We start from the raw sequence: 27,693 nt of genomic DNA on the forward strand, positions 1-27,693 counted from the left end.
GAAAATTCTCTCTCAGGGTATAAAGAGCAGCAGAGTGTTGGACTGTCAAGCGATCCACCGGACACAGCTCAGAGAAGAAACCCTGCGAATCTGTGCCAGGTAAGGATTGAAAGATAACTGCTGAAACTTTTGTTTTCAGGAAGGAATGCAGAGGGGGAAGAAGCTGCTTTGTTTGATTGTTACTGCGCAGCTTTTTTCTGTTTTAGCCAGGTTAAAACGCACTGCTATTTCTCTGGCTGTTTCGCCTGCATAGTTCACCAGATTTCTGTTTTTCTGTTGTTAAAGAAAGGGAATCTTAAAGAGCTTAAAGTTTTCATGCATCTTACCCTTCAACCTTAACTTACCCTCATGTTTGAGTCGTGCATGTCACTGTTTAAATGCATTAAGTATGGTCACATCTATTGAGGAAGTGTCTGTGTACTCAATCTGACTTTGTTGTTTAAAACCTAACCCATCACCTTTTGACGATGATAAATCCAAATCTGTTCTCTAAAAAAATCTGTGTTGCTTGACTGTGGTGCATCTGATTGGATCAAAGTTTTGTTCTGGGTTGCACACAGCCAATGAAATCAGTTCACGTCTCTCAATGTGACAACTTGAACCTAAATGTTTTAAGTCTAAGGGTGAAAAATTAGGACGTAGGATGTAGACACAGACTTGCATCTGAGTCAGAGCATGAATAATGTTTCACTGCCTGCTCTTTAGAGATTATTACATACACCTCTTGTCTTTCAGAATGAAAATCGCAGACATGAAAACATCTGAAGGTATCCGAACATGATGCAGAAGTCATTTCTCCTGTATCAGTAATATGCAAATAACAAACAACATATCTCTGTAAGGTGGTAGGGAGTCAAAACTGTTTTTAGAGATGTCACTCTGCTACATGTAGCCTTAGGCTTTGCATTTGGTCCTTTGTTTGAACAAGCGATGGGATGAGATAGATATAGCCTGCAGCAGGCTCACGCCCTCCTCTGGCGCAGAATATGGCTCAGAGTGCCACTACAGGGAGTTCTCATCTTTATTTCAACTGGCTGAAGACGAATCCTTAAACTTGCCAGTCCTCAAAGTGAAAATGTCCAGAGAGGTTTCATGTTACATCCTTGAGTCAGCACAAAGCTTCACTCTGAGTGGACAGCAGCTCCGGCTTCACAGCTGAGCTTCTAGCTGCTGCTGACGTGGCGAGCAAAATGTCTACCTCAAGCTTCTGTGTGGGCTGAGCTAACCCAGCCCTGCCTACAGCTTCCCATCCCAATCTGTTTCCTTGTAATTTCACATTTAATTTCAGCTAAATATTCACAAAACAATTGTTTTAACAAATATATAAAATGATTTGAAAAAAAAAAAACAAAAACTCAACAATTGCCTTACATCCAACACAAATCAACACATGTTTTAGTGATTTTTACACAATCTACCCAGGTTCAGTAATATTAATTTGAAAATTTTTTTTGTTAATCTTTCACAGGCTGCTACAGCTGCTATTGGAGACAGACAGGATGCGGATGATCAGCATTGTAGGTCTTTGTCTGCTGGCCCTCGTGGCTTCTGCAGAGGACAAGAAGTTGAGCAGCCATGCCACCATGCTGGCTGATAACAGCGCCAACCTGGCCTTCAGGTATGCTACTGTGATTTTTATTTGACTTTTAGATTGAATTATTGAATTTTATAGCCCATTAAAGGTTCACCTTGTAAAACAAAACAATTAAAACTGTTCTTATTTTACCATTTCATTCAGCCTTTACCACAACATGGCAAAGGATAAAGATACAGAGAACATTGCCATCTCTCCCTTGGTTGTGGCTTCCTCTCTGGGGATGGTAGCTCTTGGTGGCAAGGCTTCCACTGCCTCCCAGGTCAAAACTGTCCTCAGTGCTGACAAGCTGAAGGATGAACACCTGCATTCAGGGCTGTCGGAGTTGCTCTCTGAGGTAACTACAACAATTGAACTCTTAGACCTAACATGTAACATCAGATCATTTTATTTTTACTCTAGTACCACAGGAGGAAGCATCCCCAAGATGGACCTTCAGTAGTTACAGTGTTTTGGCCTTCGTAACAGTTTATATGTTGCTCCTTCTCAGGTGAGCGACGCCAAGACACGCAACTCTACCTGGAAGATCAACAACCGCCTCTACGGACCCAGCTCTGTCTCGTTCGCTGATGATTTTGTGAAGAGCAGCAAGAAGCACTACAACTACGACCACTCAAAAATAAACTTCAGGGACAAGAGGAGTGCGGTGAACTCCATCAATGAGTGGGCAGCCAAATCAACCGACGGCAAGCTGCCTGAGGTCACCAAGGATGTGCAGAACCCAGATGGAGCCTTGATCGTCAATGCCATGTTCTTCAAGCGTGAGTACAAATACTTTCTTTTACTCAAAGCTGAAACAAAAGATATGAAAAGTTTTTGCAGGTGTGTGACTTTCTATATTTTGTCCAACAGCTCACTGGGATGAGAAATTCCACGAGAAAATGGTGGACACCCGTGGTTTCCTTGTTACACGGTCATTAACTATTGGAGTTCCCATGATGCATCGCACAGGTGAGTTCCTCCGTTATCTTTACATCTCATCTTAGCTTATTATGTCTCGAAAACCCACAAGCGACTCAACAAGAATGCAAACATGATAAAAGATCTGCTTTTTCTAACTGCTCTTCACAGGTCTGTATGACTTCTACGAGGACACAGAGAACCGTATCTATGTGCTGAACATGCCTCTGGGCAAGAAGCAGGCCTCCATGATCTTTATCATGCCTTACCACCTGGAGCCCCTGGCACGCCTGGAGAAACTCCTCACCAGGCAGCAGGTGGACACCTGGCTGAGCAAGATGGAGAACAGAGCTGTGGCTATCTCCATGCCCAAAATCTCAGTAGAAGTCAGCCACAATCTGCAGGTAAATGGCGTCTGCCTGATGGTTTCCATGACTTAAAAAAATATATACATCAAACCTCAACGAAGCATTAAGCAACTCTGTATTTTTTCTTTTCTAGAAACATCTAGCAGAGCTCGGTCTGACTGAGGCTGTAGACAAAGCCAAGGCTGACCTGTCAAACATCTCAGGAAAGAAGGACCTCTACCTTTCTAACCTCTTCCACGCATCAGCCGTCGAGCTGGACATCGAGGGAAACCCTTATGATACCAGCATCTTTGGCAGCGAGAAGCTGAGGAACCCCAAACTCTTCTATGTCGATCATCCTTTTATTTACCTGGTGAAGGACAACAAGACCAACTCCATCCTGTATATTGGCAGAGTGGTTAGACCTAAAGGAAACACGATGCGTGATGAGCTATAATGTTAGTGAGTTGTGAGTTGTGTTGGATAGCTTTGTGAAATTATGTCAGGATCCTGTTTGTGTGTGTGTATATATTTTGGGTGTGACTGATACCTCATGAACACATTCCAATAAGTAACCTATGGACTGAGCTTAGTGTTTTAAACTACAAAAAAAAGACATAAATCACACTAAAAACTCCCATCTGTGCCTTATTTGAGATTTCCACAGAGAACAGGAAGGTGGCACAGCGGACAGCATGCTTATATTAAGTATGATCTCTTTTTCTTTATAACCTGTTTTTGCCAGTGTTGGTTCAGCCATGAACCATGTGCGTTTTCTTGCAGTATCTTTAATGTTTAAAGAAAAAAAGATCTTTGCACAAGCTTGTTCTACAGTTCTGTTTCACTCCACGACATATTTAGCGCCAGTCTGCACTGAACTATTCTGCTGCATGTGCTGAACTTGCAGTAGAAAGGTGGCAAACGGCTGATGCTTAATTTATGTTGCCCTGCCAACCATGCTGTGCCATTTTGTTGCTGTCCACAAAGAAACTGTTGGAATTGTGTGATTATGTTATAATATGTGTTTTTTTTTCCAATAAAAAATAAAGAAAAAGAGTTTTGTGTGGCTGTGCTATTTTTGTACACCCTGTCTGAAAACTATCCAAATGCAGTAGACACAGCCCTATGCAGGGTTGAACACAGGAATGTGTGTTCACTAGAGTTAACATCTCAAAGGAAAAGGATAACAATCTTTACAGTCCACTGGAGGTCAAACAATCCTCCCAGGTCTGGAATGCAGGGATCAGACAATGGCTGTCTTTTCCCTATACTGCTCCTCGGCTGTGGATAAATACCCATAGAATTTTATGGTTCATTTCTCCGACCGCCACTAGACTAAATACTAAAGTCAGTACAATCTTTGTTGATATACCCAAAACAAAATAAAAGCAGACTATGCAGTGGAAAAACTGGAGTGCAGGGTTCTCATGGTGAGTGGGAAACGTAATCTCCTGCAATCCCAGCACAGTAGATGAAAGGATGTTGCTGTAAGAGGAGCTTGAAAAAATAATACAAATCTGAACTTTATAATCCCTTTCACATAGTCACAACATGATCGTTAGTTTTATCATTAGTTCTGATCACAGAAAATATGACAATAAAAGATCTAAATGATGCTTTTGATCTCTTTGTAAGGAATAGATGCCTTCTGTGTTGGAGCTGTAGCACCCCCGTCTGGTCGTGAAGAGTAAAATGAGTAAAAGGCCCGAGTGCATTCAACTTTTGAAGCATTTCAAACAATATTGTTACAAATCAATTTATATATTAAATTACAAATCAATGTATTGATTTATATCATTATTGTATTTTTTATGTCTCAATGCTGGATGCAGCTCATACAGCAGAACGTTTAATTTGAACACCAGATGGTGCTCTGGATGAAGTGCACTGCTCACCAACATCATACACTGCTACTTCTGCTGTAACACTTTCAGATGTTATTTACCTTCAACTTGAAATGACACAAAATAAATAAAATGCTGAAAAAAAATGACCATCATAAATTGTTTTCCTCATCCACTTTAGTTTCATTAAATTAATTTGTAATATAGATCTGTAAATAATTACAGCAGGACTCGAATCATTGAGACCTTAAGCAAAGACAATACATTTAATTCCATTTATTTACTTGATACCGACATTAAACATCATAGTGTTAGTGTCAGGGGGAAAGAAACTTGACAACAATCAGCATGTTTGAAAATCTGATGTTTAACTAAACAGACTTGAAAATTAATTGATTACAGGAAAGAAAAAAAATCAAAACTTTCTCTGTGTTGTCATTACTTTCAAAGTTCTGTCATCTTTTCAGTACTGTCAACTCATTTACGGATTGTAGCTCAGAAAATTTGAAATAGGCCTACATAAACATGACTGACTTCATTGTCCTTCTGTGACAGAAGAAATAAAAAGGGGCAAATTTCTCAGTTTCTTGTTTGATAATTATACGCAACACCAGCTTTTGCCTCCAACTTTTGTATAGGACCAATAACACTATATTCAGCCATACCTAACTAACACCTCCACGTTCTATATGAGCTGCGACAAACTAAAAAACATAATCATCAGAAAAACATTTCATTTTGAAATAGGCGTTTGGGATGTTCAGTCTTCCTACGGGTGAACCTCTGGTTGTCCTGTAATAGGCGACCACTCAGTGGCCAGTGAGTGCAGAAGAGTAAGAGCAATGAATGGGTGCATCCTTCATCATCTTCCCTGTGCTTCTGGTAGCAGGTACGTAGGCAGGTAACACCCCTCATTACATTAGCACCATTGTGTACTGCTGTGTTGGCTGCAGGTAGATTAGCCAGTCGATGGACAATCCTCTTAAAAAAGTCTGCATTAAGCCACAGTGAGAGGCTCGGTGGTGCTCTGTCCTCTGTCTGCCCCTCCAAGATCTACCTCTCTGTCTTTCTTTGGATGTGCTACTTTTACATTTTTACTTCATTTTCTCTCACTCAGACTTTTTTGTCCACTTGTCTGTTGGCTTTGCGAAAAAGTATCTTGATCTCCTCTGTCACCATCTCCTGCCAGTTATCCCTAGTGAACAGAGATTGGAGTTAAAGGTGTCGCTAAAGCCATTCTTGTATTTTACAGTAACATTAGTGTTTAAGGAAAACCTGTGAATCATAAGAGGTGAAAATGTGACGTGAAGACGTAGCACAAAGAAGAAAAAGAAAAAAAACAAACACAAGAACTGCGTCCACAAATAGTTGTGAATAGAAATGTTCCAGCCAGACGCACTAAACAAGCAACAAAGAGGGTTTTCTGCAATCTGTGCAATAAGATGTAAAAGGGTATAAGATCAAGGGATTAATGAAACCAGTACAACACATCACAATCACCAAGATTCAGAAATCAATGGGAGGAAGTAGTCTGTGTGCCAGGTCAAAGGTTGCATTTAATCACATCCAACTGACAGCCACTGCACCAGTTCTACAAGACAACACCAGCTAGCATGCACGTTTCTACCTTCTGCTTTTGAGCATAGAAAGTCAAGCCTTTTTCTCAGTTTTCTTTCTCCTGTATGCAGCTATTTCCTCAGGGTTCAGCCCGTGATTGTCTTGCCTGAAGTAACACGTGGATGGTTGCAGTTTGCACAAGTTTGTCAGAAACAGGCAGCAGTTTGACAGTGTTGAAAGTAGTAGTGATTTTATTTTTAGATATTAAAACTAATAATTCTCATTAAAACAACTTTATGTCAGATAGGACATTTGTATTACAGAGTGAATTAGTTCCTTTTGCAATTTTAAATTATTATTATTTTGAATTGCACAAGTTGTATTGAATAATTTGAAATTTAAGCTCTTACCCTGGTTTAATCTCTGGTGGTTTTGGCAATGGCTTTGTAAAGTTAGTTTTCCCCACAAGCCAGTATGTCTCTTCAATACCTTTACCCTGCAACAAAAATCCATACATATACACACACCACAAAACATGGCAATGATTAGCAAAATCTCAGATGGTCTCCTCTAAAATATTAATCACCACAGTGAAACACCGAAACCCTTTACCTTCAGCTCTGTCTTGCCTCTGACTTCTATTTTATAACCCTCATTAAGAGAACGGAGGATCTTCACAGTACTCATATTCACATGGATTCTATAAGCTGAGGGAAGAAACAGACAGAAGAAAAGACTGGACCAAAACAGAACATGGCACAACACAATAAACACGATGCGGCATGTGTACGGGATACTCACGCAGCCCAGTAGATTCCATACGAGAGGCGGTGTTGACGGTGTCTCCAAAAAGGCAATACCGAGGCATGGTCAGACCTACCACTCCAGCAACGCATGGCCCTGCAGTGACACAGAAATGCCATACGTATTGTGAATATATGTACATATTTATATGTCGGGTAATGTTATCAGGGGAGTTGATGATGTATCATACTCTCATTTTTCCTATTGGACATGTTTGGGCATGTGTTTTGTATCTGTAAACACACACGATAGATGGGATAAAGGTGATTTCAAAGTGAGATAATGAACATTAGAAAGAGTGATTCAGTACAATAAATTCGACTATTGTGCTGGTACGACATCACGTGTAGTCCTTGTAGTACCTCAGATGTTTTATATGTCTTTTTCAGACTGTATTAATGTACCACCATTAAGATTACCACACGTGATCTCATGACCAGTGACCTCATGACCAGGGACCTCATAACTAATGATGTTTGTATTGAAAAGTTAATGATTGTGAACCACTTAGATCCAGCTCACCTGAGTGGATTCCTATTCGGATCCTGACAGGCACGTCTGGCATGTGCCGCATATGGAAAGTTCCCACTGAGCTGAGGATGTTCAGAGACATGTTGGCGATCTCAGCAGCGTGTTTGTTGCCATTTCTCTTTGGCAGACCTGATGCTACCATGTAAGCATCACCAATAGTCTCCACCTGGGCGGTGTCAAAAATATTTCCACATATTTAGTCTTAGTTAGGGTGTGTGTCTCTCTCCGGTATGTGTACACAGATGCTGTTGAATAAAACTTGCATTATATTAGAGAGATATGATTACTAATTATGTTTCATTCTATACAAACAATGCAAACCTTTAAATCGAATATTTATTAAATATATAAATCTATGAATATCAGCTAAAGAAAGGTAGCTTGAATTCAACATCTTCACACATGCATTTACTATGAATACTGAGTATTCCCTCTGACCTTGTAGACATCATGGTTACTGAGGACAGCATCAAATAGACTGTAGAGGTCATTGAGAAGGTCGACCACCTCGATGGGATCACTGAGTGAGGAGATGGTGGTAAAACCCACAATGTCACTGAAGTAGATTGTCACCTGGTCAAAGTACTCTGGTTCCACTGTGGCACCAGTCTTCAGAGCTTCAGCTACAGAGCTGGACAACAATTCAGGAAAGTTACAGAGCGTCTGGACATTTATTTCTCAAATTCACACTGTTGAAAGGATCATTGTGTGTATTTTGACTCACGGTGGGAGCATCTCTGACAGCAGCTTCTCGGTTCTCTGCTTCTCCACCTCTAGCTCCTCTGTTCTTTCTCTAATGAGGTCCTCCAGGTTGGAGCTGTACTGCTCCAGCATCCTCAGCATAGAGTCAATGATGTTGGTCTTCTTACCCTTGTTGATGAGCTTGAACTAGTTGTAAAACAAAGTTGCAGAATTATTTAAGCTATATTTTTCAAAATTCAGTTTGCGAGTGTGACAATAGCTGTAATCTTTGATAGAATTATGGTATTTCCAAAAAGGTACCCTGTCAAAGATCTCTTCAAATGTTGGCCTGCGGTCAGGAAGTTCGCTCCAGCACTGCTTCATCAGCTGAATACATTCTAGTGGAGCCTGGTCCGGGGCCACAGTGGGGCGACACATCGGAGGGGGCTTCTTCACCTTACGTATGATCTCTGTGTGGAGAGTGGAGCAGATCATTAATATCAACATGGTGTCCCGCTGTTGCATGTGAGCTCTGTTGCATGCTGGATAATACAAAATGCTGTAAATACTGGTGAAAGTTTCCTGATATCTACATCTTAGTTGTCCCAAACTTTATTTTAAACTGTGTGCTTCTGATAATCTGCATCTCCTCCAAAGTTATAGATACACACCTTCAGGTGGCAGACCCAGCATGCAGTATGGGGGCCCTCTGACCACCACCTCTTGAAGGATAATAGAAAAACTGTACACGTCTCCCTTGTAGGTACCTTTACGAGTGCTTGCAGGGTCTCTAAGCAACTCTGGAGCCATCCAAAATAGATCTGAGCAGAACAAAGGAGACATACTGCCAGTCACAACCAATATTTAGCAAATCTTAGTTGTGTTTTTGTGTATGAGTGCAATAGTGGATGCAAATTATATCAAATTTTTAACTCAACACTTAAATTGCTAATGTTGTAGATAATGCAATTGGTCTTTGAGAGATGTGTGATTAAAGGTTCCTTCTACAAATGTACAGTACACACAGTAGTAGTAGTTGCAGACACAATTTCTGTCCAAAGTAGAGGGTACCTTCAGGTGCAGGATCTTCTAAGGGAGCCTTCTGAGACTCCAGCAGCTCATTGAAACCATAGTCAGTAATCTTGAGGACAAATCGCCCATCTACCACGCAGTTACGAGATTTTAGTCTACCATGGGGGAATTCTCTGTGGTGAAGATATTTCATACCCTGAAAGCATAAAAGATTCAACTCATGAAGAAAAGACTATCTGAATTATCACTTGTGGTAGAATGTCAAGCAGGGTGGTTGTAAAAGAACAACTGTTCATCACCTGCAGTATATTTTGTATGTACCTTGATGAGGTCAAGCACAAGGGACGATTTGAACATCCAGTCCAACTTAACATCTTCATTCCTCAACAGGTCCTGCAGACTCCCCCGCGAGCAGTGCTCCGTCACCACAGCAAACATGGAGCAGTCCGAAAAGAAGCCAAGGAATGGATTGACATTTTCATTTCTCAGATCCTTCATCTGAGAAGAAGATGAACAAGTTGGGAAAATTGTAGAAAAAAGCTATAAAACAATAAAACAATACAATACACCCATAAAATATTTATTGTAAACAAATACTGCACATATGTGTATTATGGTATTTCAGACACCCTGTAGCTTTTCCAAACAATTGAATTATGGTGAAAATACAATACTGTGGAAGTTTATTTATTTTCTGTTTCATTGTGTTTTACCTTTGTAAATATCCGTGTGGTGCTCTGCTTCACCTCCTTGAACTGACCCTCTTCAAATTTCTTCAGCCAAACCCAGTCACCCTTAAAGAGAAGCAATGTTCTGAGTATTATTTTATATAGTATTATAAATAATAGAAAGAAAAAAACAGTTTTACTCCCTTAAATATGTACTGAACTTTTCATCAACACCTATGTGCTCACATAGGTGTATATATATATATATATATATATATATATATATATATATATATATATATATATATATATATATATATATATATATATATATATATATATATATATATATATATATATATATATATATATGTGTGTGTGTGTGTGTGTATATATAGTATAGTTTAATAATATATAGTTTAATAATAATATAGAATTTAACTTTACCTTAACTACAAATAATTAACATTTAGCGTTAATGAACCAGATATGGGCTCCACCTTGCAGTCCCTCATTTTAGAACTTATGCTGGAATTAGTGCAACGACTTTTTTACAGTGTAACCCACCTCATACACAGCTACATTTGTGGTCTCGTGAGTTGCTGTCTGCATACTGTTAACGGAGTGTGAGCGGTCTGCAGATTTCTCGTCGAGAACACTCTTAGACTCACTCAGATCCTCTAAAGTGATCTTCTGCAAGACATCACACAAAGTGAGATGTGTAATAAATTAGTTTTATCTGGACACTCAACATTAGATTACATCCATTGGGAGGAGCTAAAAACATGCACAACTGATTAATGTAAAGTTGCTACTTACCTTCTTGCTAAGCTGGGGGTTAATAAAAGTGAGATCCTCTAAGGTCAGGAGGATCCGATTGGGACCTTTGACCAGCTGGATTTGTTGCAGTCTCCTCCTGCCAGTCAGATTCAGTAAAGATAAGAAATTCAATTCAACCAATGGGCAAATCCTAAGATTATCTCAGAGATCATCATTGAAGCAGAGAAAGGTGATGAATAAGGACATTACTTTTAGTTTCCTGTTAGCAGACACGATGTAGTCATATTGGAAGGTGTAAAATAACAAATTTTTCTACTATTGGAGAAGAATTGCTTTTAAAATAAATGCTTTGCCTGATTGAAATAGGTCACGGAAATAATCGAAAATAGTGTGGATGTACTCAAAATATTCCAAAAGTGTTTGTGTTTTGTGTTTAATGTCATTGTATGTATTGAAACATTAGAAAGAGCATAAATGAAAGATCCACTTGATGTCATCTTTCTTGTGTTTCATTAAAATCAATTTTCATGTCCAGAGATAATCTCTGTAGGGGATATTTCTTTAGCATCCTATCTCATCAGTCACTCAAGAGTGCAAATGCATCTTTTCTGATTCAAAAATCCATCTACTAAAGATCGAACAAGTGAATGTGTTTGCATTTGTAGACTGTACCTGACATAAAGTGTTATACTGAGCCCTCCTACAGCCAGAATCGAGATGATTGAAAACACCACTATGATGTAGGTGACCTCTACACCTGATGACAAGAACAGATAATTGCATACAATAAATGACATAAAGCATGAAGAGCATGCTATAAAACACATTAATGCAATTAATGCAAACTTACAAGTGCCCGTGATCACAATATATAGTATATATATATATATATATATATATATATATATATATATATATATGTATAGTGCATGTCAAAACAAAACATCTTACCGCCTGTGCAGACTGCATTCTTTTCAAACCAGCAGCTGGAGTCTGCTGAGGGAGAGGATCCTCCCGGAAAATTAATGGACTTTCCTGCAAACTGAAGCACTTCCGATGTTAGATCCACCACATAGGTCTGGTAGAGCTGACTCCCCTTGTTGTTAGTGTCCAGGATGACATATTTCATCTTGACTTTCCCACCAGTATCCACCTGGACCTTCTGGTTGAAGCCGATGAATGTTGTGTTCTTTGTGAAGTAAGCCAGGTTTGAACCTGATAGTGGCATGCCTGCTCTCCTGATATTGTGGATGGACTTTGCCAGCAGGTAGATGCTGTTGTAGATTGTCCCAAATAATGGGTTAACCTACAAGAGCGATTGATGTGTGTTGGTAAGGTCACAAAAGAAGACGTGACATGTAATTATATTATTACAATTATCTTAAACTGTCCTCTCTAGAAATGTAGACTAGGAAATGAATTAAATGTATCAAGGCAGGACTAAAATGCACAGTTAGCAATGGTAGAAATTGATGGTGGAAGTAAAAATACTAAATAGCCACCACTTGGATGGATGGTCACAGCAACCAATACATTTCCAGTGTGTCTATGGTCGTTTGAGTATAGTTTTAAGACTAGAAAAAGCTCTTAACCTTTTACACTTTAATGTCCCATTGTGACATTAAGGCAGCTCCTACCTGCTCTGCCTGTACAGCCACTGTCAGTTCCTCACTCTTCTTGGCAGCAGTGAATGCCTCGTAGAAGGACAAAGGATCAGAGGCCATGGTGATGGTGAGCACTGCATCGTAAGCGTCCCTCAGCCTGCTATTGTTTTGCAGTGGCCAGTAGGAGACATTGGTGTAGGGCACGCTGTAGTGGAGGGTGTCGTAGGGAACAAACACGTACTTCCCTGAAGTCAAACCCATTTTCTGTGCCATGAGGAGGAAATTAGCCTGCTGCTCTCCTCCAAACAGCACTGAGTGCATGCACATGATGATAACTGAAACAGACACAGTGGTGATGTGCTAAATATATGGATATACATACAGTCACTGCACGATGCACCCTTTATTAGTCAGGTCTTATGAAATAACTGAACTAAATCACTAGTTAAAAGTGAAAGGCTTGGGTGTCCTGGGGAGGTGCTGGCTATGGCTGACCATGTAGTCAATGTTATTTTGCAGCATGAATCCTTTGATTCCTTCCTCTTTCCCCTCTCTTACCTTTTATGTCTCTACTTCTAACCTTTAGCATAAAAAGTCCAAAAAACAGAAGTGGTCACTATTAAAGAGAAGGTTTCTGTCTAGTGTTACAAGTACATTTCATCACTGTAGAGTCACAGACTCACCTTTTATGTTTCCTGCAGCTTGGATTTTCCTCAGTGTGTTCTCCACCTCTGTATCATTTATACCAATGGATGCAACCAGACCAACGGGAAGTCCTTTAGTCCTCAGAGCAGTGGCCACTCTAATTGCCGTTTCAACCCAAATATCCTCATTGGACGAGACCACTACAACATTAGCCCACCTAAAATGTTTCAACACGATGAACAACACGTCAGTGGGAAATGGCACTGTCCTTGCAAATGTGGGATAACCTGTGGCAGCATCCAGCTCACAGCTAAGACAGCTGTAGGAGAAGACGCCCTTATCCCAGTTCTTGGCCAGAAGAGTAGCTGAAGTACAGTATCCAGGGTTGGTGGGTCCCAAAAACGCATCTGCCATCTTCTCATAGTAAATAAAGGCGGTGAGTGCTTTAGAGGTTTCACAAGGCTCCTGGAGAATGATGAAGTCCATAGTCAGACCCAGAGCAAGACTTGGGTCTCCGTTTATTCTGCTTACAGCGAGCCTAGCGGCCTCAGCAGGAAGGGACCTGTAGAACACGGGGTCGCAGTTCCAAGGCCCCAAGACCCCCACTTTGAATATTAAACAGCGGACACAGCAAGGGAACGTTAACACTCCGAGGAGGATCCATAATAGAAAGTTATATAAGGGCAGTGAAGTTAGAGTTGGTCTTCTTTTAACTGTGGGCGCACATGATGGATGGTTGGACTCCCAAAGCGCCCCTCTGAAATTAGGAGAAATATGTTGCATTGTCCTTCCAGGGTGTCCAAGATAGTGAATCTTTGTGTTCACTATTAACTTATCAATTTCCCCTGCGACACCTGCAAAAATAAATGAATTTAAAAATCGTTCTTGGAAAGTATATATTTTTTCCAACTAGTATAAGTACGCAGCTCTGAATTAAAAAAAAAAAGAATCACTTACCATTTCTTTAATACCACCAGGCCATTCTCAAAGTCAGAGACAATCTTACAGGTGTGCTCTACGCTTTTCTGTCTCCACAAAAATCTGTCAACTGACCATCCCCAAACTTTACCTAATGACCCCAAGGATCCACGGTGTCACCCTAGTGAAGACACAGCCAAGTCATTGTGTTTGGATTATGGGCTGAAAGTGACAGGAAGGACTCGGGAGCTGTGTCTGTCGCGTTTAGAGACAACTTCAGCACCCAGGAGAGCTACTTAGCCCCGCAGTCAGCGCCTCTGAAGGCTCCTGTGGGTTTCCACAAACAGTTCCGTTCACAGGCATCTTATCTGAACAACGAGGAAAAATCACCGGTGGACCAAAGGTTCTCTTGCTTTCATATGTATATATAAAACAAACAAAAAAAAGAATATCACATATTCCAAACTCAGTTACAAAGCAAATAAAGTCCAAAGACAAAAAATCCCACCAACAGCAATTTACATGAACGACAAAAATAAAAAAGAATTGAATGCATTGTCCGTATAGGAGGTTACTGTCAGCTACAGGCCCATTCATTCAAATCCCTCCAAAGTGACCTGGATGAAAACACAGGTGTTACTCACTAATCCATTTTCAGTGAGGCGCAGTATAAGAGGATTGGCAACAGGCCTTAGAGGTCTAGTCTAAAAGCCTTGTTATTGTGCAGCCTGGAGAGGCAACAAGACCTTTTCCTGTCATTCAAGATATCACTATGAATTCATGAAGTCATTTCGTCTCTCTTCAAATGCGATAATGAGATGATCCACGTTTCATTAAATTCATGACAACAAAAATACTAAGTCAAAACCTAAAGCTCAACATGAATATATAGAAATAAATATTGAATTTACAGACATTTTCTGATGTGCAGACGTTGTCTTGCCATGGAAACACCTCAGCAATACTGCAGGAAGGCACCTGAACCATGCTTTAATTGGTCTAATATGCCCGCAGCAGGTCCCACAGATTAAATGAATTTGAACCTTGGTGGAGTGGGAGTAATTAAAGATAACGAAGGGTGCTCCCTGTGGGAGCTGCAAGTTCTGATGTGTTTTGCCTGCGTCAGTCTTTCAACTCTTTTTTTTTTAAAAGTCACCATCACCAAAGCAGCCTGCTGGCATATGACTCCAAGAACAGCTGCTGCCACGACATCAACCCTTGGATGACAGTGTTAAATGCAAAATATATTGGCTGGGCCAATGACTTTAAAAAACTGAAGGACTTTGCATTCACCATAAGACTCTCAGGAGAAAAGAACAGAGAGTATGAAGCAACAACGGTATCTGTATAAAAAAGCTGCCCTATATCTGCATGCATGTGCATTTGTGCGTGTGTGTGTTTGGAGGATTTTACATATACCAAATAAAAACTATGCATTTGAGCCATAAAGACACATTACGCATTGTATAATAGATGTAGGCAGGTTGCACTTCTGGATGCAGGTGCGGAGTGTGTAAAGTGACAATGATTTTAAAGTTGCTGTATTCATCACAGTAGCTTCATGGTTTCTCAGGTAATGCTGCCGGAGAGCTTGAAGGTCTCACATGTGCCATAGTGGTCTCTGTCCTTGTCCTTCACACACTATTTCAGTTTAAGTTTAGCCTGAAGTTGTGGCAACCAATCATTGCTTACACTGATCAAGCATTTGGTGGATGCTCCTTCTGTATGAGGTACTTGAATATTTTTGCCTTCCAGTCTCACTCTATTTGCAAAATTTGGGTCCAACTTTTTGGTTTTTAGAAATGTTACACAAATACCCCAGTGCGTTGTGTGCACATGGGTTTGGAAAGTGATTCTACCTCTGTTGACCCATATCCCACATAAGCCGATGAGCCTCTTAAATGTAACACCTTGACACCACTGTCCTGCACCCAGGAATAGAGGGCAGAAATGATGACTCAGCCCAATGTCCATTCAGTGAGCAGTGAGCATAACACATCAGATGTTGCTCCTTAAATTAGCTTTCTTTTGGATACTGTGAAAGGAAACAGCTACTACTACTACTATGACCACCACCACCACTACTACTACTACTATTACTACTACTAATTATTATTATTATTATTATTACTATTATTATTATATGTATGACTATTATTATTATCATCACCATTATTATCCTATTTTTTGAGCAAATAGAAATTCAAAATGTATAGTAGGGAGATAAATAAAATCAATCAACTAGCCAAGATACATGTCTCTCATTATGCAAAATGGGAAAGGGGGGCAAAATGCAACATGAGCAACAAAGGGGATAAATGATTAAATATGTCCTTGGCCAGGTTAAAATATGATAATGAGGAAATGGGTGGAAAAAAAAGTCCCTGTGCATGTTTTATATAGATTTTAAGGTGACGTGTGCATTGAAATATCCCCTAATTGGGTAGAATAATACATGAATGAAAGTTTAGCCAATATGTCTGAGGTACACTGGATCAGTCCTCTAAGCCTCTAAATTAAGATGAAATAAGATGTATTCAGTGAGTTTAGAGAGATTATTGTTTCTAAATGGGGAGAGTGATGAGTGATCCCTTTTAGGAAAATATATTCAGCATGATGATTTATGTAGTCAGAAGCGTATCATGAAAGTAATTTAAATTGAATCTTGTTTATTTATAATCCATTCGTTGTTAAATGGAGAGTTAGTCCACATGCATTAACAAGCCTCAGGGTCACAACTAAATCATGGATTAATACCAGATGTTACTGATTTTATGTTTGGTTCTTGTTTGTGATATTTGTTATTTACAATGAAAGTGCTCTTTAAATTGATTGCATCATTTATATGTAGCAGCTACAGTGTGACTGTAGCTCTGCTGCCATCTAGTGGATACAGAGGATGTAGCGATTTAACTTCTGGCTTGCCAAAAAAATTACAATTATATATATATATATATATATATATATATATAATTATGAATGGTTTTCATAACACTTGTTCTTACAACAGAACACAGCCAGACATGAGAAACTGAAAGTGTCAGGAAATACACACTTTGTATAATACTTAAGATGCAAACATCCTCTTAATGTTTCCCATTTGAAACTGTGTTATAATTAAAACCCTCTGGTTATGATTACTCGCCCAGTATGTTGTACACTCCAGTAGCTCCACAGTGACAATGTTCTGATGTAATAGTGCTATAGTTGATTGATTTAATTGACAGATAACAGGCTCAGTGTCCTGTGACTGAAGAAAAAATGTACACACTAATCACAACATGACAGCATGTAGCGCATTTATCATAACAGTATATCATGGCTTTCATTCAAGGGCTCTGAGTTTATTTTTATTCCTTTACATTCTGTCTGCCAGCATACATCGCTATCTTATCTTTACAGCCTTGAAGATTCCCAGACAGCGTTGCATGCAAGTGTTTTGTGTCTGTGATTGCTTAAGTATCTGTATGACACGACAATGTCACAATAGCTTCCTGTTACTGCGTGACGTGTCTGTTATTTGAAAGAATTGTCTCAAAATAAATGATGATGTTTTTAGGGAACAATTTGTAATTACTAAAACGCATGTATAATTATAATCATTTATAATTAAATGATTGCTTTAATAAGTAGAAATCTTCTTTTTTTGGTCCATTAGATTGGAGGAAATGTGGGAAAGAGTGTGGAGGCTCATCAAAGTTGGAGTAAAAGCAAGAGATATTCACCATAATTCGTCTCACTTGACCTGTGTGTTTCTGAGAGTCCTTTCTGAGAGCTTTACGTCACATCACAGCAGGAAATAGCCTAATAGCGCCACAAATTTGCTTTAGTCTGCAATACAGTGTTATGCAGCCTATGTTACAGATTGTGTTGACTCTAATGTTCATCTGTGTAATAGTGTTTAGAAAGGTCTGAATTTCCCAATCATGGACCACACATTGTGATAATTCGTTGTTAGGGGGTGAGGATAAAATTCCTTTACACAAACCTGCAGAATCTGTCTTGCAAATGGTGTCTACCCCACAGGCCAAACACTTATTCTTTAGAGAGAACCAGGGCAGACCCAGTGAGAACACAGCAACAGCAAATACAGTCGGAAATAACTAGGTTTCCGTTATTTCTCTTATCAGATCTTTAAACTGAGAGGTTCAGACCACATGAAAAAAACAAAAAAAAAACAAAACTCATTCTTGCGCAACACTGTTCCTCAGCTCCTCTTTTCATGTGGGTTTGTTTGTGACACGCACAGTGGACAGAGCTTTTCTAAATAAAAGCCTGCTATTCAACGCTGATTAGTTTAATTGGCATTACATTAACAGGCCCAATCAACACAATAAAAAAAAAAGATGAAAGCCCACAGTTAACATAAGGGTATCACACAGCATGTATGTTAGGAAAGCATCTGGTTAAACACTGAGAAACGTTTGAGAAAACCTAAACGTGCGTTTGAGTCGTTTTATTTTGGAAATCCCTCACAGGAAGAGCTTTTATTTAGTAACATGGAGAACTTGACAGTGATAAGAGGAGAGCCCAAGGCTTTCACCAGGCGGGCAGGACTTTATGGGATGGGAACAGACGGCGTGAGTCCCAGTGTTTCCACCTCCTGACACTTTACTGGGGCCGATCGGACACACAGAGGAGTCTGCGGAGCTCATGTAGACCCGGACGCGGACGAACCACCGGGGGGGCCACAGCAGCGCTGCCAGGGATTGGGAAAAAAAAAAAAAAATGGGAGCGGTGAAGTGAAAAGCTGGCGAAAAAAAGCGGACTGAGAAGATGAAAGGCACCAAAGTAAGTTTGAAGGAGGATGGTGATTAAAGTAGAGCGCGTTTTATTGGTGGGTGGTGCTGTTGTAGTGGGAAAGTGTGCGTAAAACCTTCGCCTATCAGTGGGGTAGTTTGGGGACAGAGGAACGCAGCAGTCCAGCGGTCTCTGTGGTCAGATCAGATTTCACGTTTGCCTGTGTTTAAGAAACCGCCCACGGTGTCCCGACTGAACTGACCAGTCTCCCTCTCTCTCTCTCTTTCGTGTGTCGTCAGACATTTAAAGAAACTTTCAGTGCGCACAAGTCGCACGGACGGCGAGCGCAGATGGAACATGTGGAGCTGTGATTGACAGCTTCCTAAGGGGGCGGGGTCGACATTCACGGTCGTAATAGTGCGGAGAGATGACGTGATAACAGTTTTGGGGATGTTTGATCCGCACAGGCTCCTTGTTTTGCCACGTACTGCTGCAAGGTTGTCTGACACACAGAGGTGTCCACGCAGTGAGTGCATATATCTAGATATATATATATATATATATATATATAAACCCGCCTCTTGACTTTCCAGGGCATGGTGGTTCACTTTGTGGTCATGCAGAGAAGACAGCAACACATTTGTCACCACTGGTCAGACTTTATGATGTAGGAAACTGGCTGGCACTGAAAAAAGTGGCATCTGAAGTCATAAAGGAGAGCTCGTAAAGGCTCGTTTGGTTGGAATATGTGATGGTTTTTTTTTTTTTTTATACTAGAAAGAAACATGCAGTGATGGGGAAAAAGGGTTTTTGGCATAAGGAAAAGTAGCAACTAGTAAAAAAGTAAAAGTCCTGCATGCAAAAAAGTTCAAAGGACCTTGCATTGCCAGCTACATTTACTCAAAATCCTATTTAATGGTGCATCTAACAGAATCACATCACTGCCTAGAATAGCAGAATAGCTATTGTCTGTGTTAAATCCTTATATTTTATTACTGAGGGATGACTATTACTGAAGGCTATCAGCATTTTCACTGTGCCGGTACTCTTGGGTAGTTTCCTCATGTTTTATGCACTAATCAGAGGCTTTTCTGTCAAACTTTAAATTCACAAAAAAGAAACTGGAAGATAAATGGGGTGCAGCAATATTTCTTTCTCCTTGCGCACATTTGATGAACACATAGTGAGATCCCGACTCTCTTCTCCTCTTCTGCTAAGTTACACTCATTTTCATAGCAACCTCACCATTTTCTTAGACAAATAATATTTACCAGTATGTTGGCATAATTGGTATTAACCCCACATCCTGCTTGGACTTTAACCTTTTACATTGACAAAGTGGTCATAATTCAGGCCGCTCACTTAGCTGCACCCTCCAGTGAATCTTTTATCGCCTTTTGCTGAAATATAGCCTCTTCAGGTTTTGCTAAAATGTACTTTGACCACTCTCCTTACTTGTGAATATATTTATTCACCATCATTGTAGGCATCCTAATTGTTTTAAAACACTTAAGTACCATCTATTTAATTTAAATTCCCAGCCTACCCCAGAGCGGCATGCACTAATTTAGCTTAAAAGGATTAGTGTGGCATCAATTTTCTAATTACACAGTTTTCAGCCTTCAAGTTGAAGATTAAATTGGAACAGAGTGGTCACGAAGAACACACCAGAGCCCTGGAAGATATTGAACAAAACTGAGGGCTAGATGAGATCAGACACTGTTAGAAATAAATGTGTTACATTAGAGAAAGAAGTAGATACCCTATGTCCACTTTTTTTCTTTAAATGTGGAGATTCTTAACTTTTACTTTATTTAGATAAAGAAAATCCACCTGGAAGAACATCTTGTACAGTATTTGACTTTAGATAAGCACATTGCTTGTAGGCAATACAATTATACTTTTATATTAGCTTCTGAGGAATTGAATTATTGTTCCTACACTGATAACACACTGCTGTAATTGGATCGTCAGAGTGATAAGGTTTAGCTAATGTCTGCCTGTAGTTGCGAAGTGATACGTTATAATTCAGAAAGAATTGTAACTGAATGCACTGGTGGGAGTAGGTAAGTAAATAAATTAATGAATTAATAAAAGCTGGAGGCTAGCAGAGGTTGATGTTTTGTTTTCCCACGATATATAAATGTGTGAAAAGATCTTTGGAAGTAAGAAGGTGTCGGGGCGTGATTTCACAGGCTTGTGCCAATTGGCCGCTCCAGAGGGTTCACAGCAGACATTTGCCCAGCGTTAAAACAATGCATGGGGCTGTGTTGGTGTGGGTGTTACGTTTTCTCTACAGGTGAGACAATGAAATGTGAGCTGGAAAGTCCCATTGGAGGAAAACCTCACTAGATACCAAAACACAGTGGTATCTAGTGAGCACAGTGGCTTTTAATCATCACAGAGAGGATTTAACAACTCTGGAAGGTTATCCTGTGGAGAACTGTTTCATCTTTGGTCTTGACAACATTGAGGTAAACAGTGGTGCTGGATGCCGGATTGCTGCATGATGCCACATTGCGTTACAGAAAAAACGTAATACAGAGTGAAAGTTCGTGTGCACGCGACTCAAGTGCAGTTACGTAACTGCAGTGGTTAAATTGTGTCTAATTTGAAAGCAGCGCCAGCAGCAGTTAGCTGAGATTTATTGGTGAGAGGTTGAGGGGAACACCTGTACAGAAAGTTCACAGTTCTCGCTGAAGCAGAACAGATCGTGCAAAAGATGCAGGAAAGGAAGAGGGAAGAGATGGATATGACCGCAAAACGACTCAAGAACGACCAGCTGCTTGAGATCAGTGTGCTACGTATAAAAAAAAAAACAAAAACAATGTTTAGTCTGAATTTGGCTCCTCGGTGGTTTAACAACAGGGCAGATCTCTTTGAGGCCTGTAGTTAGCGTGAGGTGGAATAAATCTAATTTTACAGACAGCAGAGAAAGTCCTTATTATTTATTACATATAACTATATGACGTTGTGTGCAAGTGTAAAGAGTTTAGCAGTTGCTATAGAAACTGTAGACGTAGTAATAAGTTAATTTCCAAAACACTATGCGTGAAATTAGGGCACGTAAAGCAGCTACTTTATAGCTTTATAATATGAAAAATTAATTCCTCAGTTCACATATCAAGTGTTCCTTCTGTCTGCTCTTTATGTAGCTCATTCCATGGGCTATTAGTTTTTAAATTTTTGTTCAGTGAGTGAAAGATTTGTGTACACAGCTCAGTTTGACATCATAAAACCTGACCACTGATGTTTGGTCAAAGTAGTAAAAATACACCTTTAAGATACTGTCTTCTGTGTGTTACAGCTGTTTTCTGCAGTTTTTTTTTTTGCTTGTTTTTTGTTCATGTAAATTGTCTGTGTGTATTGAAGATAGCAATAAGGTGGAACACGTCACTATCAGCATCACAATCAGTCAGAAGCCAAGAGTCAAAACAAAAGAAACGCTGCACAGAGGTGAACAGCTCTGTTCAAGTAGACTTTGAGCAGAGGTAATCAGCCTACATATGCTGGACTACAAATGCAGCTATAATATCATCCTCTTGCATAAGTCAAGATAAGTAACCTTAACCCTTGTTAGATATAACAAGGGTTAATAAGAACATAACCAAATTACATTTCGTTATAAGGTGGCTTGGTTATAAAAAAATTATCTTAATCTTACGTCATTTGGGTGAACTTTTAACAGAAACACTCAGATCCCTGTTAAATGCATTAAGGAATCAGTGACTTTAAGACAATGAGATGAAGCAAGAAAACTTCAGTCTTTTACTATTTGTGCCTTGACTTTGAAAGAAACCTAAAAAAACTTTTTCAGACTTTAATTTCTAACATTTTGAGATGTGTCATGCCTGGACAGCTCGACTGTGACTGTTCATTTCTACCTGTTGCACAACTCGTAACCTCTGTCCAAATTTCATACTTATTTAAGTGTTTGTGTGTGTGTGTGTGTGTGCATGTTGCTTAAGTTAAACCGGGAGCGCTCTCTTCAGCTATCATTTACACATGAGTGGATACACAGAGAGAGACCTAGCAACAACTGAAGAAAGGTATTTCTCTGGTTCTAAATGAAGACATTTTAGGTGCAGATTTCACATATTTTCTATATACTCTTTATTCTCTTCTTTATGATTTTTTGTGATTCACATTTTTATTGTTCAGGCTTTGCTGTATTTTTGCTGTTTTAATGTAATAGCATAATTTTTGTATTTTTGTATTTTTTTTGTCTTAACGCACATAGGCTAAAAAAATACGCTTAGAAAGTGGTCACTTATAATTTTGTCCTAATTTTAAGCTGGAGCAGAGATATTTCAAGGGCCTTGATTGATAGTGTACTCCAATTTTCATTTTTGTAACCTTGTACAATCATGTTAGTCGAATACTAACAAAGTGCAAATGAGCTCTTTGATTTTAATCAGGCTACATCCATTGGGAAGCCAAGAGTGAGGGCAATTGGGGCTACCCGGGTTGCACAAAAAAGGCTTTAAGTCTTTTCACAGAGCTTAATGAACACCTTGAAGGTGGCATTTGAATAAGGCTAGCTCCTCTGAACAAGGTGTTCAAGTCTGATCCGGTAATTGAGGCTATGAAGCTTTCTCAAGCAGTGATTATATCCTGATGAAGGTTTAAATGACACTTTTGAACCTCAATGGGAGTGACGTGATTGAAAAGTTTAAAAATATAAATATTGTTTTTTTGTTTTTTTTTTGGTTTCTCCCCAGAGCATAATGGCACTGCTGCTGTGTCTCTGCCTGCCGCTGCTGGCTGCTGTCCAGTGCAGCTCTGTCAAGAACTGCCACCCTGGTTGCCGCTGTGAGGTGGAAAGCTTTGGCCTGTTCGACAGCTTCAGCCTCACCACAGTGGACTGTCGAGGGCTGGGACCCGGTATCACCATGCCTGTCCCCATCCCTCTGGACACTGCGCACTTGGACCTGTCCTCCAACAACATGGGCCCGCTCAGTGATGCCATGTTAACTGGTCCAGGCTACACCACCCTTGTTAGCTTAGACCTCAGCAGCAACCATATAACAAAGGTCAGAGGGAATTCATGCATGTAAAAAACATCATTCTTCTTTTCATTCTAAGAGATATTATATAACCAGAGTTACTGATGGTTAATTAGTGTCTTTTAGTTTAATCTTACCACTCTCATTTACAGCATCTTTAACTGCAGCAGGCCGATATTTTCACCTGAGACAGACAAGGCAGTAGCATTTAGCAGCTAAATATCCAAATATACCTCAGGAGTATGTGGATTCCAAAAACAGAGTTATAATAAGTATAAATATTATTATTATATACACTCATCACATGGGCACAACAAAAGCCATTTCCACAAAGTTGGGACTTTTTCTAAAAACTTTTTTAGGTCTGTTGAAGGTTCTGAATCAAGCATGAAGGTCATTTCTTGCTTTTGTGAGATACAGTAAATAAAGGTTCAAGTGAGTTAAGAAATCATAGATTTTGGTTTCGCATTGTAGCTAAAGCTCCAACTTTTCTGGAAATGGAGTTTGTAAGAGTTAATATTTAATGATGGATGTACAGATAAGAAACGTATTACTTTCCACAAGTCAGAAATATTGTGTAATAAAGACACTTGCATATCTTATAATAAGACACATTATATACCTATAATCAACAACAAATAAACATGTGGACATTTAATGTTGATAATAAAATGTGGTATTGAAATAATTTGGGCGGGTGAAATAATTGACAGTGAGTGAGAGAGAAATGTACAGATGGGATCAGTCTGTGCTGTCGTGCACCTCCAGTAAATTGCTTACTTGTAAAGGCATTTCTTACCGTAAATCTTTTTCCTGCCTTCTCATTTTCAGATAAGTCCCCATGCTTTGTCCAAGCTGCGTTACCTGGAGACTCTGGATCTGAGCCACAACCACCTGGAGAGGCTCTCAGCGAGCTGCTTCTCAGGTCTCCCTCTTGCTGAAGTTGACCTCAGCCACAACGGCTTCCAGGTGTTTGACATGGACATATTCGCTACTAAAATTAACGGTGAACCTGTCAGTGTGGACCTTTCTAATAACAAACTTGTGTCAGTCTCTACAACCTCACATGGAAGAGTGTTACACATTCAAAGCTTAAATCTGTCAACAAACTGGCTGTCTAGTGTACCGAGGCTTGAGGGACTTCCACTGAGGTACCTCAATCTGGATGGTAACCCTATCACACAGTTGAAGGAGAGAACCTTTGCTCAGCTCAAAGATCTTGTTTATTTATCCATCAGTGGCCTCCAAGAGCTTCGAGAAATCGAGCCATTCAGCTTCAAGGGCCTCCAGAGCCTCCAGGTTCTGGACCTCTTAAATAACCCTAATCTAAAGACTCTGAGCCCCGCTGTTTTTAGTGGACTGGACTCTCTGCAGGAGCTCAATTTGTCTGGCTCTGGTGTCTCATCTTTGCCAAATAACATGCTAACCCACCTTCCGAGTATTAAAAGTATAACGCTGGGAAGAAGCATCCAGTGCTGGAGGACCCAAAAACAAGGGCAGTTCCACCGGCAGCTGGGACAAAGCCAGAACAACGAGGTGTTGAACTGTAACACAGAGGGCGTCGTATCTTGAGGCTGTGCCTGTGTACCACCCTTTACAAGCCGGATGCCGGTGCTGTGCCTTATTTGCTTTGATATGCAAAACACTTTCTGTGTTACTGTCTCAGTTCAATGTAAAAGTTTGGAATACAGGTTTTACAGGTTTTAACACAAAAAACAAAACAAAACAAAAAAAACACGTACAATTTATTTTACACCTTAATACACAGTATAGTCGAAACTGGTAGAGAAACTTCCATGAACCCAAAACATTAAGTAATATTCTCATTTAAAGTGGGACCATATTAATAGTTATTTGCACATACTCCACATTAGCTCATAATATCCACACTGAAGAATATTTTCTGACTGTTGACCACTAAAGATTTTTCATTTGACTTTGAATGTGATGGATTAATCAAACCATTAAAATAATGGTTAAACTTTTTCATATTTTTAGGTAAGAGTGACATGAGGAGATTGATAAGAAGTAGCTAGTTAGCCTATCGCAACACAGAGACTGGATGAAACCTCTAGATTGGTCGGGCTGAAGGTAACAAAATCAGCCTGAACAGGTTACGTGTAATTAGTTTAATCCACACAAAAACTAAAGTGTAAAAAGAGCAGTTATGGTTGTACAGTGGCAGCTTTTTCAGGCCCAGAGCTGTGACTTGCAGGAGTGTTGCCTTTGTCCCCCGATGACCAAAGTAGAATCGAGCCATTGTAGCCCTGTCCCCTTGTTTCCAGTCTTTGCTGAGCGGCTCTAACTAGCTTACCATTTAACGTGCAGCGGTGAAAGTCTCATTGAAACTCTTAAGTTTGTGTTACAGCCTTTGCCAGTTTGGTGCGTGAAGCCTTTGACATGGTGCTCAGTGATCTGTGTTACACAACAGGAGTAAACAAGCTGTGTTCATGTTGACCAATGAGTTATTTTGACCTCACGTCAATCCAGTTTCTAATTAAACTCTAGAGTTGTTTTAAAATGCGTGACAAATGAAATATGAAGCTGCACTGTGCCGTCACCTTTAGCATTCCTGTGGTATTTCGAGGACAGGCAGCCTCAGGACTGCACATTAGAGATTGTGAATGTCAGCAATCTGTAAAGGTTCGGATTTGATTTTAAGATTTTCACTTGGTTAATTATAAAATCGAATTAGCCCCACGTTTCTGTTTTAAGTTAATTTTTTTTTAATGTATAACTATATTGTATATACCTTTAAAAATATATATAAATCAAATGTGTAATAAACATGACAACTCTAAGACGTGTGGTTTAATAAAATGCTGTTACTCATGTTGTCTGTGATGAAAAAAGTCAACAATTGTTAGGTGTGTCGGTAAAGGAGCCCAAACACACATTAAAAACAGAACCACACACGCACACACACACATATATATATATATAAAGGATTGTGTCAGTGTACTAAGCATTTTGCTGGAAATCCTGTTTTTCAGAGCAGTCTGATTTATTTCTGACTCATAGGGTGTGACTCCACTAGACCAGAGGAAAAGCTAAGGTCTAGGCTCTTTTACCCTCACAGGAGGATCTTCCTTTTTTTTCAACTGAGTAACGTTGCTTAGTTTTCTTGCATGTTTTTTTTTTTTTTTTTATATACAGACACATGCACACATTTTTGATCTTGAATTGTTCTTAAAACCTTGGGTTTGGCAGGTTACTATGCTAAACCAGGCTGGTAACCTGCCAGGGAGGTGACTGGGAAGGAGATGAGCAAAGAATGGGGAAAGAAGGGAGAATGAGCCAGGTTTCAGTCACGGCTTATAGATCTGCTGCGTGTGCCTGCCAATGAGTGTTTGTCCTGAGAGAGAGAGAGAGAGAGAGAACATTCACATTATGGCCTCCTTTCTTTTCAAAGACAGAAACAGTAAAAACAAAGGCTAACCAAACCCTGGGCTTTTCAGAGATTGCATCATAGTTCTGCAACATCCATCCTGAAAATTGAGCTTGATTTATATAAAGGTTGGTTTGTAAACAACCTTAAAAAAAAAAAATCCTCCAGCTGTCTCACCTTTGAGTCGATTCATGTTTGTTTATGTGCGAATGTGACTGTGTTCTCTTCAAGTGCCGTGTGGCTGCTCTGAGAGCCCACAGTGGTTTGACCCGCTTTGCAGAAAACACTTCCAGATGTTTGTGCTTTTTTGTCCATCTCCTGAAGCACTGGCATGTCGAGGCCTAAGGAATCAGATACCCATAAGAAACACACGAGAAATCAAGTTATAACTCTGATGAAATGCTGAGTTAAAAACATGAGACGACAATAACATTTCAGAACATAATGAGAAAGGATCTATTCACACCAGTAAGTTTGTAACCTCTGCTCAGGGAAAGCAGACAACGTGACCCAAAATGTAAGGTCTCTTCTCGGGATGCTTTACAGGTGAAAGTTTCCCACAGAGCTGGAATCGATGCACATCTGTTGTGAAACGCTGGAAAACAAACTCCGATGAACTCACAAAACATTTAATTGGAATCCGACCCTACATGA

The 27,693-nt window shown here is 39.8% G+C and overlaps 3 protein-coding genes across 9 annotated transcripts; 2 read left to right on the top strand and 1 right to left on the bottom strand.

The window, feature by feature from the left end:
• On the top strand, window positions 1-3,455 carry serpinh1b (serpin peptidase inhibitor, clade H (heat shock protein 47), member 1b). Of its 4 annotated transcripts, XM_026341630.1 has the most exons (8): window positions 29-99; window positions 736-767; window positions 1,469-1,618; window positions 1,739-1,931; window positions 2,085-2,355; window positions 2,447-2,545; window positions 2,666-2,898; window positions 2,996-3,455. In XM_026341630.1, the coding sequence occupies exons 3-8, from the start codon at window positions 1,500-1,502 to the stop codon at window positions 3,296-3,298; spliced, it is 1,218 nt and encodes a 405-aa protein (XP_026197415.1). In that variant the 5' UTR covers window positions 29-99; window positions 736-767; window positions 1,469-1,499; the 3' UTR covers window positions 3,299-3,455. The 4 variants fall into 4 exon arrangements, with proteins under 4 accessions (XP_026197440.1, XP_026197433.1, XP_026197415.1 ...); XM_026341655.1 differs by lacking the exon at window positions 736-767 and having other exon boundaries at window positions 1-99; XM_026341648.1 differs by having other exon boundaries at window positions 19-767.
• A 2,343-nt stretch (window positions 3,456-5,798) lies between these two features.
• On the bottom strand, window positions 5,799-13,770 carry gucy2f (guanylate cyclase 2F, retinal). The gene is made up of 18 exons (XM_026376638.1): window positions 13,026-13,770; window positions 12,376-12,677; window positions 11,690-12,044; window positions 11,411-11,495; window positions 10,778-10,874; window positions 10,526-10,651; window positions 10,004-10,084; window positions 9,612-9,788; window positions 9,330-9,486; window positions 8,930-9,079; window positions 8,580-8,728; window positions 8,302-8,465; window positions 8,016-8,208; window positions 7,569-7,743; window positions 7,044-7,142; window positions 6,855-6,949; window positions 6,653-6,738; window positions 5,799-5,880 (listed from the first exon to the last, which is right to left on the bottom strand). Exons 1-18 carry the CDS (start codon window positions 13,768-13,770, stop codon window positions 5,799-5,801), a joined length of 3,318 nt encoding a protein of 1,105 aa, XP_026232423.1.
• Window positions 13,771-18,419: 4,649 nt separating this feature from the next.
• Window positions 18,420-26,452, top strand: tsku (tsukushi small leucine rich proteoglycan homolog (Xenopus laevis)). 4 transcript variants are annotated; one of them, XM_026372118.1, is made up of 4 exons: window positions 18,420-18,696; window positions 18,945-19,171; window positions 23,367-23,678; window positions 24,483-26,452. In XM_026372118.1, the coding sequence occupies exons 3-4, from the start codon at window positions 23,373-23,375 to the stop codon at window positions 25,221-25,223; spliced, it is 1,047 nt and encodes a 348-aa protein (XP_026227903.1). In that variant the 5' UTR covers window positions 18,420-18,696; window positions 18,945-19,171; window positions 23,367-23,372; the 3' UTR covers window positions 25,224-26,452. The 4 variants fall into 4 exon arrangements, with proteins under 4 accessions (XP_026227903.1, XP_026227887.1, XP_026227910.1 ...); XM_026372102.1 differs by lacking the exon at window positions 18,945-19,171; XM_026372125.1 differs by lacking the exons at window positions 18,420-18,696; window positions 18,945-19,171 and adding an exon at window positions 21,030-21,119.
• Window positions 26,453-27,693: the final 1,241 nt, after the last annotated feature.

This window comes from Anabas testudineus, chromosome 13, assembly GCF_900324465.2.
Source record: "Anabas testudineus chromosome 13, fAnaTes1.2, whole genome shotgun sequence".
Taxonomy (NCBI): domain Eukaryota; kingdom Metazoa; phylum Chordata; class Actinopteri; order Anabantiformes; family Anabantidae; genus Anabas; species Anabas testudineus.

What these genes read in the sequence shown, in the direction of transcription:
- serpinh1b (XM_026341655.1), top strand. Translation starts at nt 1,500, where the DNA reads ATGCGGATGATCAGCATTGTAGGTCTTTGTCTGCTGGCCCTCGTGGCT. An exon ending in TGTCGGAGTTGCTCTCTGAG is followed by an intron (nt 1,932 to 2,084) that starts GTAACTACAACA and finishes GCTCCTTCTCAG; the next exon opens with GTGAGCGACGCCAAGACACG. An exon ending in CAATGCCATGTTCTTCAAGC is followed by an intron (nt 2,356 to 2,446) that starts GTGAGTACAAAT and finishes TTTGTCCAACAG; the next exon opens with CTCACTGGGATGAGAAATTC.
- gucy2f (XM_026376638.1), bottom strand. Translation starts at nt 13,770, where the DNA reads ATGCAACATATTTCTCCTAATTTCAGAGGGGCGCTTTGGGAGTCCAAC. An exon ending in GAATGCAGTCTGCACAGGCG is followed by an intron (nt 11,496 to 11,689) that starts GTAAGATGTTTT and finishes TCTTGTCATCAG; the next exon opens with GTGTAGAGGTCACCTACATC. An exon ending in AGAAGATCCTGCACCTGAAG is followed by an intron (nt 9,080 to 9,329) that starts GTACCCTCTACT and finishes TGTTCTGCTCAG; the next exon opens with ATCTATTTTGGATGGCTCCA.
- tsku (XM_026372102.1), top strand. An exon ending in GCAGCAACCATATAACAAAG is followed by an intron (nt 23,679 to 24,482) that starts GTCAGAGGGAAT and finishes TCTCATTTTCAG; the next exon opens with ATAAGTCCCCATGCTTTGTC.